The sequence below is a fragment of the Plecotus auritus genome (assembly GCF_963455305.1).
Source record: "Plecotus auritus genome assembly, chromosome: 8".
Taxonomy (NCBI): Eukaryota; Metazoa; Chordata; class Mammalia; order Chiroptera; family Vespertilionidae; genus Plecotus; species Plecotus auritus.
The window spans coordinates 138906931-138927027 of NC_137782.1; the positions used below are offsets into that span (position 1 = coordinate 138906931).

Sequence of the window (20097 nt, forward strand, 5' to 3'; positions counted from 1 at the left end):
TTTTAGTAGACTAAAATATTTTCATCTAAACAAATGTTTAAAAAAAGTGAATTTTAAAAACAAATTTGCCACATAAAGTTTTTTGATTTTTTTCTCTTATAAATTTAGTAAACTAAAATGCATCTAAATGATCTCAGAAAAAAAATGAGAAACAACTTAAACAAAATACATTTAAATATTTAGGAAACATTTTCTCTGATTTTTTAATGTATTTTTATCAAAGTGCAATATATACACTTTACATTTAAAATACCCTGTAGTGTTTGATCTTCTTTTTAAGAAACAGTTACATCTGAATTCCTTTTTTTTTTTTTTGGTTAATCCTCACACCAGGATTTTTTTCCCGTTGATTTTTAGAGAAAGTGGAAGGGAGAGGGAGAGACAGAGAAATACCGATGTGTGAGAGACATATTGGTTGGTTGCCTTCCACATGCCCCTGACCAGGGCTGGGAGCCTGCAACGGAGGTACGTGCCCTTGTCCGGAATCTAACCCGGGACTGTTTAGTCCACAGGCCGACACTCTATCCACTGCGCCAAAACAAGTTCTAGCCCAGCCTGTGTGGCTTAGTGGTTGAGCATCAGCCAGTGTACCAAAAGGTCCCTGGTTCAATTTCTGGGCATGGTATGCCTGGGTTGTGGGCTCTATCCCCAGCAGAGGAGGGTGCAGGAGGCAGCTCATCGATCAGCATCAATGTTTTTGTGTCTCTGTCTCTCTCTTTCTAAAATCATAACATATTTTTAAAAAATTAAATTCTATTTTTTAATTCTGTTTTATATAATCTGTTAAAATGTTTTGCTCAGTTATATTGATAATTAAAGCTTTTTAAAATTATTTAACTGTATGTAAGTTTATTTTTAAAGCCTAGTTTAAAGGTGGTGTTAAAAAACCTGAATTGTCCAGTATGTGAATTATATCAAATTGTTAAAGAAAAAAATAAAACAACATTAAACCTTAGTATCTTCTCAATAAATGTGACGATCATAATTTGTTACCAACATTCCATTGTATCTTTTCTTTTTTAATTTTTATTGATATATATGTATATACATAAACATATACACTGAGTGGCCAGATTATTATGATCTCTGAACACATAATAATCTGGCCACTTAGTGTGTGTATGTGTGTGTGTATATTAGAGGCCCGGTGCATGAATTTGTGCATGGGTGGGGTCCGGCCAGCCTGGCCAGGGGGAGGGGACATGGGCAGTTGGCCGGCCTGCCTGCTGGTCGAATTCCTGGTCGAGGGGACAATTTACATATTAGCCTTTTATTATATAGGATATACACTGAGTGGCCAGATTATTATGTGTTCAGAGATCATAATACTCTGGCCACTCAGTGTATATATATTTTTTTAGACAGAGGGAGAAACATTGATATATTGCCTCCCTCATGCACCTTACCTGAGCATTGAACCCACAAACCTGGCTATGTGCCCTGCCCGGAAATTGAACCCACTACCTTTTGGTGTATGAGACAGTGCTCCAACCAACAGCCATACCGGCCAGAGCCCATTGTATCTTTTTTGAAGGACTACCAATGATGTGTTTACAACTATATTATTATTAATTTGACATCATATATGAGTTATTTAATAGGTATATTAATGAATTTAGGAAACCAAATTCTTACTACTTCAAAGGAAAATATTTTTATGTTTTAATAATCCAAATCACTAAATATAAAAATTTATAGTTGAATTTTATATTTTCTCTTTGTATTAAGACAACGCTCCTCGACTTAGATGCTTTGGCACGGCATTTGGCTGACTGTATTCGAAGGTAAAATTTGTTGTAAAATTGACAATTATATTGTTGAGAGATAAAAGGACGTAGTCATGTGAACTATCTTGTTTTCCTTGTATTTTCTGTAGCAGGGAGATCCTTGATCATCATGATGGTAACATAGAAGATGATGGGCTTACAGGACTCCTCAGGCTTGCAACAAGTGTTATTAAACACAAACCACCCTTTAAATTTTCAAGGGAAGGACAGGTAGGTATTAAGACATCTAAATATCTGTGTGAAATATGATTGAAACTTTTTTTGTTGCCACAAAAAATTTCCTTAAACATGCAAACGTAAAGTTTGCTAGAGCTTTACTTTTGGGAGGAAAAGTGAACTGTGAATAAAATGAACCCTGGAAATACAAATCTTAGGCTCATTTTTAGAATGCAGAAATAATTTTTAATTTCTATGACTATATATAGAGAAAAACTTTAATGGTATAGTTTTGTGGGATTGAGTATTTTGACTAGTAACTTACACAATGGAGTTAACATCTAGTCATTATAGAGTACCTGTCTTACCGGTTTTATATTTGAAAGGCCCACTTGAAATAAAATCTATTTGATACACTTAATGACTAAATTAACAAATGTCTAATTACTCTTTAGATTGAGTTATTCACTCTTCCATTGGCACTTTTGTCATTTCTTGCAGTGAGTCAGTTACTTATGATCTGGAGAGTTGGTTATTGATTATGTCAGAAAACACAGGCTGGAAGATTGTTCCCATGAGCATAGACTAGGAATTCTTGAGATGAATTTAGGGTGACATTTTTACCTATGTTAAATCTGTTTACTTCCCCTATTCCTTAAAGCTCCTTCCTGTGCTGTTTCTTCTGTCTTTCCATTATTTTTCCATTATACCCAGTGGGAATAATTTGATTGATTCATAATCTTACTGGTTGAAGTCTTATATATAAACCAATATATAACTATTATTCTTAAATAGAAATAATAATTTTTCTGATATTGTAAAACAAAAATCATCATTATAAGTAAAGAAAAAAGTTTTAGATAGTAGAATGAGAAGATTCCTTTATATAGTTCATTTTCCCATGATGCTTTGATGATGGCCTTCCAGGGCTTTCTGTGTATATAATAAATACACAAGTATAAAATTTACTAGAGGCCCGGTGCACGAAATTTGTGCACGGGGGAGTGGGGTTTCCCTCAGCCCAGCCTGCACCCTCTCCAATCTGGGACCCATCGGGGGCAGTCGGACATCCCTCTCAAATCCAGGACTGCTGGCTCCCAACTGCTCATCTGCCTGCCTTCCTGATTGCCCCTAACCGCTTCTGCCTGCCAGCTTGGTCACCCCCTAACCACTCCCCTGCCAGCCTGATTGATGCCTAACTGCTCCCCTGCCAGCCTTTTTGCCCCTAACTGCCCTGCCCTGCAGGCCTGGTCACCCCTAACTGCCCTCCCCTGCAGGCCTGGTCCCCCCCAACATCTCACTCCTGCAGGCCTGGGTCCCTCCCAACTGCCTTTCCCTGTAGGCTTGGTCACCCCCAACTTCCCTCTTCTGCCGGCTTGGTCACCCCTAACTGCTCTCTCCTGCAGGCTTGATCGCCCCCAACTGCCCTCCTTTGCAGGCCTGATCCCTTCCAATTGCCCTCCCCTGCTGGCCTGATCGCCCACAAATGCCCTCCCTTGTAGGCCTGGTCCCTCCCAACTGCCCTCCCTTGCTGGCCATCTTGTGGTTGCCATCTTGTGGTGGCTATCTTGTGTCCACATGGGAGCAGAATCTTTGACCACATGGGGACAGCCATCATGTGTGTTGGAGTGATGGTCAATCTGCATATTACTCTTTTATTAGATAGGATGGAAGCCTGGTACGCTGGTGGGGGCCAGCTGGTTTGCCCTGAAGGGTGTCCCAGATCAGGGTGGGGGTTCCCTTGGGGCGTGAGGCGGCCTGGGCGAGGGGCCTGTGGTGGTTTGCAGGCCGGCCACGCCCCCTGGCGACCCAAGCGGAGGCCCTGGTATCTGGGGTTTATTTATCTTCTACAATTGAATCTTTGTAGCCTGGAGCGGAGCCAAGCCTTCTGCTTGCTCCGTGGCGGCAGCCATTTTTTGGGGGATTTATGTATCTTCTATAATTGAAACTTTGTAGCCTTAAGCAAAAGTCTGGGCCGGCCAGGGTGTGTGGAAAGCTTGGATTCCTCCATCACCGGGGGCAACCCTAGCCTCCTGCTCTTTCCAGCTCTGTGGCTGCCGCCATTTCTGTTTGGATTTCTGTATCTTCTATCATTGAAATTTTGTAGCCTTGAGTGGAGGCCTAGGCCGGCAAGGGCAGGCAGAAAGCTTGGCTTCCTCCATTGCCAGGAAATCCGAAGCCTCCCTCCTGCTTTCTGTGGCCATAGCCATCTTGATTGGGTTTATTTGCTCCTGATTGACTGGTGGGCGTGGCTGGTGTAGCGGAGTGATGGTTAATTTGCATATTTCTCTTTTATTATATAGGATGTTATGTAAACACCATTCTGTGATCTGTTTTTTTCATTTAAAAAATACATTAAAAACATACCCTTTGAAAAATTAAATACATAAGAGGGAAATAATTTCGTGTTTTTAAAAAATACATATTTGTATTGATTTCAGAGAAGAAGGGAGAGGGGGAGAGAGAGAAATGTCAATGATGAGAGAGAATCATTGATCAGCCGCCTCCTGCATGCCCCACACTGGGAATCAAGCCCGCAACATGAGTATGTGGTCAACCATTGAGCCAAACCAGTCAGGCTCACATAAATTCTTTTTTTTTTTTTTTTAATATATTTTATTAATTGTTTACAGAGAGAAATGGAGAGGGATAGAGAGTTAGAAACCTCGATCAGCTGCCTCCTGCACACTCCCTACTGGGTATGAGCCCGCAACCAAGGTACATGCCCTTGACCAGAATCAAACCTGGGACCTTTGAGTCCGCAGGCCAACGCTCTACCCACTGAGCCAAACCAGTTAGGGCTCACAGAAATTCTTAAAGTAAATTTAATTAATTTTAATCAGAACACACCACTTTACAAAAAACTACATCATTTTTATATTCCCAGCCATACTAAATGATAGGTGTTTTCAACTGGTGTGCCACAGAAGCACACTAGTGAGCCACAATAATTTTTAAAACATGGAATACCTGACTATTTAGTCAGAGGCATTTACCTCTTTTCCCTTAGACCGTCAAATAAAAAATGACAGTTTTCAACAAAACAATAGTAATACAGTGTGAATGAATCAAAATTATACTTATTTTTTTGTCAGATCAGCAAAAAATATATATATTTTTGGTATGCCACAGAATTTTTTTTTGGAATATGTTTTTATTGATTTCAGAGAGAAAGGGAGAGGAACAGAGAGATGGAAACATCAATGATGAGAATCATTGATTGGCTGCCTCCTGTATGCCCCACATGGGATCGAGCCCACAACCCAGGCATGTGCCCTTAACTGGAATTGAACCTGGGACCTTTCAGTCTGCAAGCCGATGCTCTATCCACTAAGCCAAACTGGCTAGGACATGCCACAGAATTTTAATAATTAGTTAATATGTGCCATGAAATGAAAAAGATTGAAAATTGCTGTTATGTGATAATGCTAGTTTCTAAACATCTCCATACTAGAGGCCTGGTGCACGAAATTTGTGCACGGGAGTTGTGTCCCTCAGCCCAGCCTGCAGCCTCTCCAATCTGGGACCCCTCAAGGGATGTCCAACTGACCTCTCACAATCCAGGACTGCTGGCTCCCAACTGCTTGCCTGCCTGCCTTTCTGATTGCACCTAACTGCTTCTGCCTGCCAACCTGATCACCCCCTAACCACTCCCCTGCTAGCCTGATTGATGCCTAACTGCTCCCCTGCCAGCCTGATTGCCCCTATCTGCCCTCCCCTGCAGGCCTGGTCACCCCTAACTGCCCTCCCCTGCAGGCCTGGTCACTCCTAACTGCCCTCCCCTGCAGGCCTGGTCACTACTAACTGCTCTCCCCTGTAGGCCTGGGTCCCCTCCAACTGCCCTTCCCTGCAGGCCCAGTCGCCCCCAACTTCCCTCCTGCCAGCCTGGTTCCCCCCAACTGCTCTCCCCTGCAGGCTTGATTGCCCCCAAGTGCCCTCCCCTGCTGGCCTGATCGCCCACAGCTGCCCTCCCCTGCAGGCCTGATCCCTCCCAACTGCCCTCCCCTGTTGGCCATCTTGTGGTGGCCATCTTGTGTCCACATGGGGCAGCCATCTTGTGTGTTGGAGTGATGGTCAATTTGCATATTACTCTTTTATTAGACAGGATTTGTTACCTGACTTTTAAATCTTTACCAGTTTCAGTGTTGCTTTAGTTTTATTTATTTATTCATTCATTCATTCATTCATTCATTCATTTATTTATTTATTTATTTATTTATTTATTTATTTATTTATTTTTGTTAATCCTCACCTGAAGATATTTTTTCTTGTTTTTTCGAGAGAGTGGAAGGGAGAGGGAGAGGCAGAGAGAGAGAGAAACATTAATTTGAGAGAGACATATCAACTAGTTGCCTCCCACATGTGCCCTAACCAGGGCCTGCGATTGAGCCTACAACCAAGGTATGTGTCCTTGACGGGAATCAGACTCAGGATCCTGCAGTCCACGCTCTATCCATTGAGCCAAACAGTCTAGGGCTACTTTTATTTTATTTCTTTGGTTATTATTGAAGATAAGTGTTTTTTTATGTACTAGAGTCCTGGTACACGAAATTCGTGCATGGGGCAGGGGTGTCCCTCAACCCATCCTGCACCCTCTCCAATGTGGGATCCCTCTCACAATCCTGAACCGCTGGTTCCTAACCGCTTGCCTGCCTGGCTGATTACCCCTAACCACTTCTGCCTGCTGGCCTGATCGCCCCAAATGCCCTCCCCTGCTTGCCTGATCGCCCCCAACTGCCTTCCCCTGCTGGCCTGATCGCCCCCAACTGCCCTCCCCTGCCGTGACCCTCCTCCTCTGCGTGAAGCGGTGGATACGCCGGGACCAGCCTCCTCTGTGCTGCGCAGAGCCACAGGACCCCCAGGCCTCACAGCATGGAGCGGCCGCCGGGCCCCGACTCCACTGTGCGCGCAGCCATCACACCACCTAGGCTTTTATTATATAGGATAGGATTGTCCCTTTGTATTTCTAAAAGTTCTTTTGAGAATATCAGCTCTTCTATCATATGGGCAGGAAATGTTTCTAAAAGTCTTATTACTCCTCATTATTCATATTTTTTTAAGAACAGGTGTGTTTTTCCCCCTCTCTTTTGTTTATTGATTTATATAAATAATTGTCTTAGGCAAAGTGTTTGAGCCCTTATAAAAGGTAGATATTTTTATTAGACCCCTTTTGACAGAGGATGAAACTAAGGCATTGACAGGTTAAGCACCTTGCCTCACTGAGGTAACTCAGACTCTTGACCAAGCTTTTAATCTCTATTCAATAAAATCTACAGATATTAAGACCTTGAACACACTGTTTTATAGTTCACTTTTTTTCACCTATCTTAGAGATTCTCCATATCAGTATGTATACTGATTTTTTACATAAACTTAAATTTAGATAAGATTGTGAGGTGGAAGAGAAGTTAATCAAAAGTGACTCCTCAGTTTTAAGTCTTAGAAATTAAGTGAATGATAATTCCATTTACAAAGAAGAGGAAAACTCAGACTCCACAGGATGGGGGGAGAGTGGGTGTATCAGAATCAGGAGTTCTGTTTTGGACATGTTAAATTTGAAATGTCAATTTAGATAGCCAGTTTAAGGTAGTTGGTTTGGGTGTAATTTTAAGAATAGTCTCTATCTCCAGTATATTTAAAGTTCCTTTTCTACTTTAATGATCTTGCTTTTTTATTTAAGAATTTTTAAAATTTTCATTTAGAATTTTACTTTAGTTCAGAAGTCAGTAAACGTTTTCTGCAAACAGCCTTATAATTTTAGGTTTTGCAGGCCAGGTATGGTCTCTGTCACCACCATCACCACTATCATCACTATTGTTACTGTTTCTCTTTCCTTTCCTCCTTTCTTCCTCCCTTATTCTCATTCCCTTTTAAAAATATAAACTCCATTTTTATCTCTACTACCTTGCATAGTATCTAGCACATATACTAGGTGTACCGGTTAATGCAGATTTTTTTCCAATAGATGGACATATGTTGATATATATATGATTTGAAATGTATGCTATTTTGTTGTATTGACAACAAGCTTCAAAACTTCATATGTCAAATTTGCTGAAGGTATTAACATAGATATTTTTACACTTAAAAATGTCAAATTTCATGCCAAAAAAAGAGCATTTGCGGGAAGTTATAATTCATTATTTTGAAGAAAAGTGCTGTGGAATACTTCGGGAAGCTCATGGTGAACATGCTCCATCTCAAGATACTTGTGAATGCTGGTTTAAACGCTTTAAAAGTAATGATTTCGATGGGAAAGACAATGTCGAGGTCAACCGAAAAAGTTTGAAGACAAACAATTACAAGCATTATTGGATGAAGATGTGTGTCAAATTCAAAAACAACTTCCAGAAAGATTAAACATTGCTCAGCAAACAATTTACGAGCTTACAAGCAATGGGAAAGGTTTTAAAGGAAGGAAAATGGTTGCCACATCAACTGAACAAAAGACAAATGGAAAATCGAAAAGTCATCAGTAAACGTTGCTTCAACGGCACAAATGAAAGTCTTTTTTGCATCGAATTTTGAATTGCGATGAAAAGTAGATTTATTTTGAGAATCCCAAACGCACAAAATCATGGGTTGATCCAGGTCAACCATCAACATAGACTGCAAGGCCAAACCGCTTCGGAAGGAAGACAATGCTCTGCGTTTGGTGGCATCAGGAAGGTGTGTATTATGAGCTTCTAAAACCAGGTGAAACCATTAACACTGATCACTACTGACAACAAATAATCAGTTTGAACCACGCTTTCATCGTGAAATGACCAGAATGTGCCAGAAGACATGGCAAAGTAATTTTGCTTCGTGATGACACACTTCAAAACCAGTTAAAGACATGTTAAAAAATCTTGCCTGGGAAGTATTAACCCACCTGCTCTATTCACCAGACCTTGTTCCTTCAGATTACCACTTGTTTTGATCGATGGCACATGCACTTTCTGAGCAGCACTTCAAATCATAAGAAGTGGAAAATTGGGTCTCTGAATGGTTTGCCTCAAAACAAGAAAAGTTCTCTTGGGATGGTATCCACAAATTACCTAAAGATAATGTGTAATGGACATTACTTTGAATAAAGCACTTTTGATGTTTCTCTTGAAATTATCATGTTTTTGTTTTTGTTTTTTATTACAAAATCTGCTATTATTAACCGGTACATCTAGTATGTCGAATAAGTGCATGCTTGTTTTTTTATTACAAAATCTGCTATTATTAACTGGTACATCTAATATGTTGAATAAGTGCATGCTTTTAAAACTTAGTCCTGAGTTTTAAAAACTGACAATTTAATGGTTCACTTGTTCAGCAGGTAATTACGGAGAAGCCTGCCTTATGCAAAATTTGTATGTATCCTCACAAATAATGGCTGCTTATGATACTTGTAAGCTTTGTTAAAAAAATAAGCTACTAAAGGGATGTTATCGGGGATATTTAAGAACCGATAGCGAGAAGATTAGGAAAGGCTTTAAAGAAGATACAGTTTTTGTAATACAGGATAAAATTTTCTTAAATAGATAAATGAAACATTTAATTATAGAAAAGAACACGAGTAAAAAATAAGTCAGAAAACTACTGGGTGTGTACAGGAAATTGAGTGGTTAGTTCAGTTTGGCTTGAATTTGAGGAAGTATAGGAGGTAACTTTGGGAAGCTAGGTGGCCATCTATTGTGGTCACAAGAAATTGTTTTTATATGTACAATAAAACAAAAACCTTTTGTAATTTTAAATAAGGGCTTTTGAAGTTTTGATCAGTCAAATAACCTCAGGAATATGTTTTGGTAAAGTAAATCTGGTAACTGATTGAGAGGCAGTAGTGCCGTGGTCTATTAAGCTAGAATGATTCTGTGTTTATATTTTTATGGATTTATAAATTCTGAGAAACTGTTTACATAGTGGAAATGTAAACCTTGTTCATATAATGTTTACAGTAGGAATTAAAGTTTTGTTTTAATAATGTCATTTCTTTGAATTTCTTCTGAATTATATATCAAAAGTACACTGTGACCAATCTTTAGAAACTTTTTAATATTCTCTCAGGTAGCTGTTTGAGGTTCTTTCTGGAAAGTATACTAAAATGGCTTTATATTATTTAGTGAATGGTTATATTAATATACATATGTTATTATTTCACTTAAAGACACCTGCTCTGGGTAAGGAAAATAAAAGTATTGTTTATTTTAGCATGCTTTTATCAATCTAATATTTCTGATAAAATGCTTTCTTATCACAGGCTTTAAATATATATTTTCAATACTTCGGAGCTACAGATATTTAGCTTATTCAATTTCTAGATCTGAACTGATTGGCAAAGATAATTCATTGTTAAATGGTTACTAGCCAATTCCCTTTCTTTTTGAGTGAGCCTGGTTTTATTTTGTAGTTTTATTTTCTACTTTGTTTCCAAGATAGTCATCTCACCTCTGAATTCTAAGATAGACAAGTATAATCTTTCAACTATATGAAGTAAGACCATATTTACTTTCAATATTTCTTAGCCAAAGTTGGGAACTATGTATTTTACTTTCTTTGATAATAGTGGGGTGAAGAGCTTTGAAGAGATTAATGGGAAAATATTTCAAATTGTGCTATATTGGGTATTCATGTCAGAGGTTCCATGACCATCCCCAGCTTCATTGATTCACTAGAAGGAATCAGAGGACTCAGCATGTAGTTGTACTCATAACTGAGCTTTATTACAGCAAAATGAAAGCAGCAAAGGAAAGTGTGGGGCCAACTCTGGTGGAAACCAGGTACATGCTTTTAAAAGTCCTCTCCCTATGGAGTTTCACAGATTGTGCTTAATTCACCCAGCATTGAATGTCAAAATAATTGTGCAGTGTAAGGGAAGCTCTATTGAGTTTAGAAGTCCAGGGCTTTTATTGGGATGGATGGTGTAGGTACATAGTATCTGAATAATTGACCACAGTCACTGAAATTCCTGACTCCCAGATGGAAAGCAGTTACTCAGCATAAACCAAAACAAACAGGCACAGTGAGCTACTTTTATCACTTAAGAAAAGTTGTATATCACAGGAGGATACTGTTTACCATTCAAGTTTCTAGATGATAGCCAAGGGCCAACCTTACAATCCATACTTTCTAAGTATAGCAGAATCTCGGTCTTAACAACATTACCTCTTTTCTATGCAGTACCCCAGGAGGTTTTAGGCCCCAGAACAATCTACCATAGCAGTATTTGAGATGGGTGAGGGACATAATTGGTCATTTGCTACTTTACCAAAGAAAATTAAGAAAGAACAAGTGGGAAAGGTAACTCTTTCTCAAGGTTATCAAATTTAGGAAAAAGTACATCTGAAATGTACTTTACATGCTAAAGCCTTGTACCTTAGTTTGAACTTCACTGGTATAGAAGTTAAGAGCTTGGTATCTTAAATCCTGGCTCTGGCACCTGTCAATTCCAGGCAAGATTCTTTTTTTTGTTTGTTTTAAATCCTCACCCAAGGGTGTGTTTTTATTCATTTGAGAGAGACATCGACGTGAGAAAAAAACATTGATTGGTTGCCTCCTATACACACCCCTAAGGTTGCAGGGGATCAACCTCAACTTAGGTATTTGCCCTGACTGGGAATTGAACCCACAACCTTTTGGTGAATGTGATGATGCTTTGACTGAGCCACCCGGCCAGAACAGGCATGGTTTTTAATGTTTTTTGTTTGGGAACCTCTGGCACTTAAAAGTTCTCATTATACATAAGTTGCTGCTTTGATGGCTACTACTATTATTATTAGAGTAAAATAAGGAGAAACTTAAGTAAGTGCAGAAGCAGCCAAGAAAGGGAGTAATGAGTCCTTAACAAAAACTTTTGGTCACTTAATGGAGTGTAAGATAATAGCATTGTGGTAAGAATGAGCTATATTAAGTGTCAAGAGGGAGGTAAGAGGGAAGGTGATTCTCACCCTTCTGTTTTCTCTAAGAAAAGTGAACATTGGGAATACTTTCCAGTGATTGTATATGATGCTGCTTGAAATTTTCAAACAGTCTTGTAGAAAATTGTAGATTGTCATAGGATTTAGTTTACGTAAGTTACTCATATTTGGAATATAATTAATATTTAAGTTTAGATAATATGCTTGGTTTTTCTGTTTTTCAGGAATTTTTAAGAGATATCTTCAATCTCCTGTTTTTGTTGCCTAGTCTAAAAGATAGACAACAGCCAAAGTGCAAATCACATTCTTCAAGAGCTGCTGCTTATGATCTGTTAGTAGAGATGGTAAAGGGGTCTGTTGAGAACTACAGGCTAATACACAACTGGGTTATGGCACAACACATGCAGTGTAAGCATTCTTGTTTTTCTTTAATCTTTCTAAATTTTGTATGCAGAAGTGAGATTTTTGAAGGGCATTTTTCAAAGAAAAATCACTGTTCACACACTTGAACAATTATAAATGATTGTTGCTTGGATGTTATTAAAGTAAAAGATTGCAAATTGTTTTGGTTTTTTTTTTTAAAGGTGTGAAGAACGTTTTATAGATAGCTGAAGTACTTAAACATTTTTTTGTTAAATAATTTAGTGTTAAATGGAATGAAGTTGTGACAGTCCTTTGAATTTTTAGGAAATGAATTAGTTTTACTATGTGTTCTAATTTAAAAATTACCATATATAATGTTTTATGCATATTAACTAAATACGTAATGGAGGGTAATGGTTGTTAATAAAAACAATACATTATGTTTAATAGTTTGTTTGGGGGACATTTTTTCTACCCTCTTTTTTCAGCAGCCCATGCACCTTATAAATGGGATTACTGGCCTCACGAGGATGTCCGTGCTGAGTGTAGATTTGTTGGCCTGACTAACCTTGGAGCTACTTGTTACTTGGCTTCAACTATTCAGCAACTTTATATGATACCTGAAGCAAGGCAGGCTGTCTTCACTGCTAAGGTATAATTTTCTCACTTTAAAAATTAAAACTATGAAAATTTTAAAATTCTGTGGCTAAATCTTGATTTTTTTAATTTACTAAAATATTGTTTGAGAAGCAATTTATGAATTTTAAAAAATGACAAAATTTGATTATATAACTAGCTAACTCCATGTGTGGTTTTATTTTTTTAATATATTTTTATTGATCTCAGAGAGGAAGTGAGAGGGAGAGAGAGATAGAAACATCAATGATGAGAAAGTATCATTGATTGGCTGCTTCCTACATGCCCCCTACTGGGGATCTAGCCCGCAACCCCGGCATGTGCCCTTACCAGGAATTGAACCGTGATTTCCTGGTTCATAAGTTGAAGTTCATCCAGTGAGCACACAGGCTGGGTAAAGAAAGTGACTTTTTAAAGATGTCTTTTTTCTTTTTTTTTTTTTTTTTTTAAATATTGATTTCTTAGAGGAAAGGAGAGGGAGAAAGAGTTAGAAACATCGATGAGAGAGAAACATCGATCAGCTGCCTCCTGCACACCCTCTACTGGGGATGTGCCCGCAACCAAGGTACATGCCCTTGACCGGAATCGAACCTGGGACCCTTGAGTCTGCAGGCTGACGCTCTATCCACTGAGCCAAACCCGTCAGGGCTAAAGATATCTTTATTCAATTTTCTTACATAATAGTGATGGCTGTCTTTATATAATGAACTAAATACTTCCATTTTTTAATGCTAAAATTGCTAGATTGTGCCTTTTCTACACATATCTAAAAGAAAGAAAATGGATAGTGTAAAGCATATTGTAGTACTTTTCTTTGCTAGAATGTCTAATGTCAGTATCTTTTAATTGAATGTTTTCTTTTGAATTTCAGTATTCAGAAGATATGAAGCATAAGACCACTCTTCTAGAGCTTCAGAAAATGTTTACATATTTAATGGTATGTTTGAGAATTGTGTATGAGATGGGGTTGGGAAGAGATTAACCAAAGAACTTATATCCATGTATGCATTGCCCATGAACACAGACAATAGGATGGTAAAGCCCTGGGCCTGGCTGGGAAAGAGGAGTAGGGGTGGCAAAGAGGGGGAAAATGGGAGGGGGACATCTGTAGTACTCCCAACAATAAAAAGCCTAATATGCTAAGTGTCCAACCATTCGTTTGACCATTTGTTCGACCATTCGACCAGTCACTGTGACTCACACTGACCACCAGGGGGCAGACGCTCCGACCCGTCGGTTAGCTTGCTGTTGGTGTCCGGCGATCAGGACTGGGTGAGATGGGCCAGAGGCCCTGGAGCCCTCCCCAGCTGGCCAACCTCCCACAGTCCCTCCCCGGTCCCGATTATGCACCGGGGGGGGGGGTCCCTTAGCCTGGCCTGGCCTCCGCACTCACGCAATCTGGAACCCCTAGGTGGATGTCAGAAAGCTGGTTTTGGCCTGATCCCCGTGGGCCAGGCCAGTGGACCCCACCGGTGCACGAATCTGTGCACCAGGCCACTAGTATTTTTTAAAAAACCTAATTAGATACACCCTCTGACCAAAGCGGAAAACATTAGAGCTCATTTGTTTTGACTTTGTCCTGACTATGTACTGTTAACTTTTCAAGTCGAATTTGTCACTTACTGGTACTTTTAATGGCTATATCAGTTATTTACACCCTGTTATTGTCTTTTGAAGAATCCCTTTTTCTGTCACAGCCCCTCCGCCCCCCCCATTAGGCTTAGAATTTTCTTTTTTTTTTTCTTTTTTTTTTTTTTTAAATATTTTATTGATATTTTACAGAGAGGAAGGGAGAGGGATAGAGAGCTAGAAACATCGATGAGAGAGAAACATCGATCAGCTGCCTCCTGCACACCTCCCACTGGGGATGTGCCCGCAACCAAGGTACATGCCCTTGACCGGAATCAAACCCGGGACCCTTCAGTCCGCAGGCCGACGCTCTATCCACTGAGCCAAACCGGTTTCGGCGGCTTAGAATTTTCTTATTTCTTTTTTCACCCCCTCTTCTTACTTCCATAACTATAAAAATTCACTAAATCAATGTGTTGTGTGTTTTTGTTTTGTTTTTGTTTTTATATATTTCTTTATTGATTTCAGAGAGGAAGGGAGGAGAGAGAGATAGAAACATCAATGATGAGAGAGAATCATTGACTGGCTGCCTCCTGCACGGCCCCCACTGGGGATTGAGCCCGAAACCCAGGCATGTGCCCCTGGCCAGAATCGAACCCGGGACCCTTCGATCCACAGACTGACGCTCTATCCACTGAGCCAAGCCAGCCAGGGCTGTTGTGTGTTTTTTTAATTGCAAATCTTTCAATATTACTCCCAGGCTTAAAACTCTTCAGTGATTCTTTATTATGAACAGAATAATATCCAGGTTCATCAGCATGGCACATACCCTGTGTGATTTTGCTTCTTCTCTTCAATTTTCTTCTTCCTTTGTTTGTTAATTATTACCTGAAGATATTTTTTCCCATTGAGTTTTAGAGACAATGGAAGGGAGGTAAGGAGGGGGGTGGGAGAGAGAGAGAGAGAGAGAGAGAGAGAGAAAGAGAGAGAGAGAGAGAGAAACATCGATGGGAGAGATACACAGTGATTGGTTGCCTTCCACTTGCACCCAGCTGGGGCCAAGGATTGAGCCTGCAACGCAGGTGTGTGCCCTTAACCAGAATTGAGCCCAAGACCTTTCCATGCATGTGCCTATGCTCTTACCATTTAGCAACACCAGCCAAAGACTTAAGTTTCTTTATTTGATTATTTTATAATTCTTTTCCCCACTTCCACCCCCCACTATTCATTTACAGGAGAGTGAATGCAAAGCATATAATCCTAGACCCTTCTGTAAAACATACACCATGGATAAGCAGCCTCTGAATACTGGGGAGCAGAAAGATATGACAGAGTTTTTTACCGATCTAATTACCAAAATTGAAGAAATGTCTCCAGAACTGGTTAGTACCAGAATACTTAAGTTTCTTGACATTTGTAGAGATTTACCCAACTTTAGTTACTGACTTTGGTTTATTTGTTTGTTCCAAAGAAAAATACTGTCAAAAGTTTGTTTGGAGGTGTAATTACAAACAATGTTGTATCCTTGGTAAGTATTCTACCTGTTCTTTGCTTTTTAGAAATCTTAATTAGCTTATTTAAAAATTACTAACTTTTTACTGTTAATTGACCAGGATTGTGAACATGTTAGTCAGACTGCTGAAGAATTTTATACTGTGAGGTGCCAAGTGGCTGATATGAAGAACATTTATGTAAGTAGTGTATATATTTATAGATTTTTTTCCTGCTTTAAACTATTGGTATATAGCAAGATTATGTTTCTCATCTTGAAAGTTAACTTCTATTTTCTAATGCAATGCTACTCAAGATAAGAACTAAATATAGACCACAAAGTTGATCTTTTCCTAATCAAAATTTAAATGCTTCACTTTTGAAAAATTTAATAATATTCAGAGAGTATTTGTGTCAATGTGAGGGGAAAACAATTGTTACTGAAATTAAGAATTTACTTTAAAAAATATTTTGGCCTTAGCCGGTTTGGCTCAGTGGATAGAGGACTGAAGGATCCTGGGTTCGATTCCGGTCAAGGGCACATGCTCAGGTTGCAGACTCTGTCCCCAGTGTGGGGCGTGTAGGAGGCAGCCGATCGATGATTTTCTGCCATCATTGATGTTCCTATCTCGCCCTCTCCTTTTCTCTCAGAAATCAATAAAAATATTTTTAAAATTTTGGTTGTCCTCTCTATATTTACCCAAACTGTAATTACTATTTTTTTGTATTTTTGCATGCTGTAAACAATAATATGAAACCTTTAACCCTGGCTTTATATACAGGAGTCCCTTGATGAAGTTACTATTAAAGATACTTTAGAAGGTGACAACATGTATACTTGTTCTCATTGCGGGAAGAAAGTACGAGCTGAAAAAAGGTATGTTTTTTAAATGTAATGTTATTTTGATAATCAAATGGAAATAAAACACAAACTTATAAATTAAAATTATCTGATTAAGGTTAAGGTCATCTGCTTAGAGCTCATTCTATTAGCAGTTTTTTATACAGTTACTGAAGTATACTTTCAAGCACCCTTAAATATTTCAGATTTTTCTCTTAATTAATTAAATATTTACCAAAGTCTGTCCGATTGCTTATTTCTCTGCTCTGCATTTAGTGAAGCAGGATAAAGAGTCTACTTATGAACTGAAGACATCCTTTTCTGAATCTCTGAGAGATTATTTTTCTTCAGAGCTCAGGCATACGGTGACCAGTTTAGGACAGAGTAATTGGGTAAAGATGTTTCAGTTCTACAGGTGAATATTGAATGACAAGTAGAAATTTGTTTGAAAGAGCATCTTATACAGTTAGTTGCTAGGAACAAAGGCAGAGAAATAGAAATGACCTTGTATATGCAGGAAGTCCAGGAATAGGCCAGCCTACATCATTCAGGTAGAGGATTTGCAAGATTGGTAATATATAGTAACATCAAGTAATTAATATCTAGATTTTGGATTATCTGCTTAATTGAAGGCATCAGAACATCTGCTTGAGAAAGAACATAACTATTGCAAAGGACAAAGACTTAAGCCATCCTAAATATACAGAGAGAAAAGTGACACAATCAAAGAAAGAAAATCAGGATAGGGAGGTAACCGAGAAACTAGGGAAGAGAATCTTAAGGTATTCAGAGATTGGGGGTAGGGGAGCCTAGCTGAGTAAAACGCATCGGGTTTTGTTTCAAATAAGTACTTGTGTTTTGTCAAGTTGTAGCAATAAAAGCAGTGTTGTCAGGGCACATGGTGTCAAATACAGATCATTCATTTTAGAAGTTTGACAAAAATCAGCAAGGAAGATGGAGTTTAAAATGAACTTTGGGATCAAACAGAGGAGTCTTCTAGATGAAATCATGTTGAAGGCAGAGAAAGAAAAGCCCTTGCTTCAAATTGCTTAACAGAAGATTTTTCCAGGTAAATCCGTATTTGAAGGGAATGGTATTCTTTTTCTCGATCTTCAGAGTTCATGTTGGTTGCAAAAGAGAAAGGTTGTGGGTGGACATATTCAAATGAAAGTATAACTGTGCAGGCAGTTACAGGAAGAAGAAAAAAAGCTCATCTGGTAAGAACTGGATTAGGGTAAGAATTAAGGACTCACACAAAATGGTGTCATTCAAAAGTTCTTTACTGTGGAGGAATATAATGAGTCAGTCAAAAGATAATTGATAGAGAGTCACGTTCTTTGGAGAATCTCTTTTTACTTGGAATAAATCTGTCATTTTTTTTTTTAATAAATCTTTATTCAGATTATTACAATTGTTTCTCCTTTTTCCCCCCATAGCTCCCCTCCACCCGGTTCCCACCCCACCTTCTGCCCTTACCTCCCCCCAACTGTCCTCACCATAGGTGTATGATTTTTGTCCAGTCTCTTCCTGAACCCCCCACATACCCCTTTCCCCCTGAGAATTATCAGTCCACTCCCTTTCTATTCCCCTGATTCTATTATATTCACCAGTTTATTCTGTTCCTCAGGTTTTTAATTCACTTGATCTTTAGGTTCACTTGTTGATAGATATGTATTTATTGTTCATAATTTTTATCTTTACCTTTTTCTTCTTCTTCTTCTTAAAGAATACCTTTCAGAATTTCATATACTGGTTTGGTGGTGATGAACTCCTTTAGCTTTTTCTTATCTGTGAAGCTCTTTATCTGACCTTCAACTCTGAATGATAGCTTTGCTGGGTAGAGTAATCTTGGTTGTAGGTTCTTGCTATTCATCACTTTGAAAATTTCTTTTTTTTAAAATATATTTTATTGATTTTTTAAAGAGAGGAAGGGAGAGGGATAGAGAGAAACATTGATGAGACAAAAACATCGATCAGCTGCCTCCTGCACACCTCCTACTGGGGATGTGCCCGCAACCAAGGTACATGCCCTTGACCGGAATCAAACCTGGGACCTTTCAGTCCACAGGCCGACGCTCTATCCACTGAGCCAAACCGGTTAGGGCACTTTGAAAATTTCTTGCCACTCCCTTCTGGCCTGCATAGTTTCTGTTGAGAAATCAGCTGACAATCGAATGGGTGCTCCCTTGTAGGTAATTAACTGTTTTTCTCTTGCTGCTTTTAATATTCTCTCTTTGTCTTTTGCTCTTGGCATTTTAATTATGATGTGTCTTGGTGTGGTCCTCTTTGGTTTACTTTTGTTTGGGGTTCTCTGCGCTTCCTGGACTTGTAAGTCTATTTCTTTCACCAGGTGGGGGAAGTTTTCAGTCATTTTTTCTTCCAATAGGTTTTCAGTATCTTGCTCTCTCTCTTCTTCTGGCACCCCCATAATTCTTTGGTACGCTTGAAGTTGTCCCAGAGGCTTCTTACCCTATCTTCAACTTTTTGGATTTTTTTTCTTTTTGCTTTTTCGGTTGAGTGTTTTTTGCTTCTTTGTATTTCAATTCTTTGACTTGATTCTTGTGTTCCTCTAGTCTGTTGTTGGGTCTCTGTATAATATTTTTTATTTCAGTCAGTGTATGTTTAATTTCTAGTTGGTCCTTTTTCATATCTTCGAGGGTCTTGTTATATTTATCGGCCTTTTCTAGGATATTCTTGAAAAGCCTTATAACCGTGGTTTTGAATTCTATATCCAGTCGTTTGTTTTCCTTCATTTCTTTTGTTTGTGATCTGTTTCTTTGTCGCTGTATTTTCAGTGCTTCCCTGAGTTGGTAGGATAGCTTTGTGTGCTAGGTTTCCTATATGGCCCAGTGGGTCGGCCTCCCCAGTTAACCTTAGGTGGATACTCTTGGTGCACCCTTTTGTGGACTGTGTGTACAGCCTTGTTGTAGTTAAGTCTTGATTGTTGTTGGTATCACTGGGAGGAATTGACCTCCAGGCCAGTTGGCTTTGAGGATCAGCTGTGTCTATGCTGGGAGAAGTTCGGTGCTGGAGACAGCCTTATAGGATTAGACTTGCCAAATTGCAATAGGCTCTGTGCTCAGCTTGGATGGGGTGGAGTCTCAGGGTGGAGCAGACAGTCTTGGCTTCCAGTCAGCCTTGCCCTTGCACGCGTGCGCAGGCGCCTCCAGACCTCTGCCTTCCCCGGCTCCCGAACCTCCGCCCGAGAGTCCAGATTCCCCCCGCAAGAGTGTGGGTCCCCAGGGGCTCACCTGGAACTGGGTTCAGTGCAGTCAGAACTGGGCTTCAGTGCAGTCAGGAGCTTCTGACTCCCTTCTGCTAGGGAAAGCCTGTGGCAACCTCCGCAGTCTTTGTGCACACTGGCGCG

General features: G+C 39.3%; 1 protein-coding gene across 5 annotated transcripts in view; it reads left to right on the forward strand.

Annotated features, from left to right (window-relative positions):
• USP34 (ubiquitin specific peptidase 34) overlaps nt 1-20097 on the forward strand; it is a 241327-nt gene that overhangs the window by 159117 nt on the left and 62113 nt on the right. For 4 of the 5 annotated variants that reach the window (XM_080686042.1, XM_080686046.1, XM_080686045.1 and 1 more), the window contains 9 exons: nt 1729-1784; nt 1877-1997; nt 12055-12238; nt 12682-12845; nt 13701-13766; nt 15634-15780; nt 15870-15926; nt 16012-16089; nt 16672-16766. In XM_080686042.1, coding sequence (XP_080542168.1) covers nt 1729-1784; nt 1877-1997; nt 12055-12238; nt 12682-12845; nt 13701-13766; nt 15634-15780; nt 15870-15926; nt 16012-16089; nt 16672-16766 — 968 coding nt within the window. The remainder of the gene's footprint in view (nt 1-1728; nt 1785-1876; nt 1998-12054; nt 12239-12681; nt 12846-13700; nt 13767-15633; nt 15781-15869; nt 15927-16011; nt 16090-16671; nt 16767-20097) is intronic. The other variant, XM_080686043.1, reaches the window with a different exon arrangement.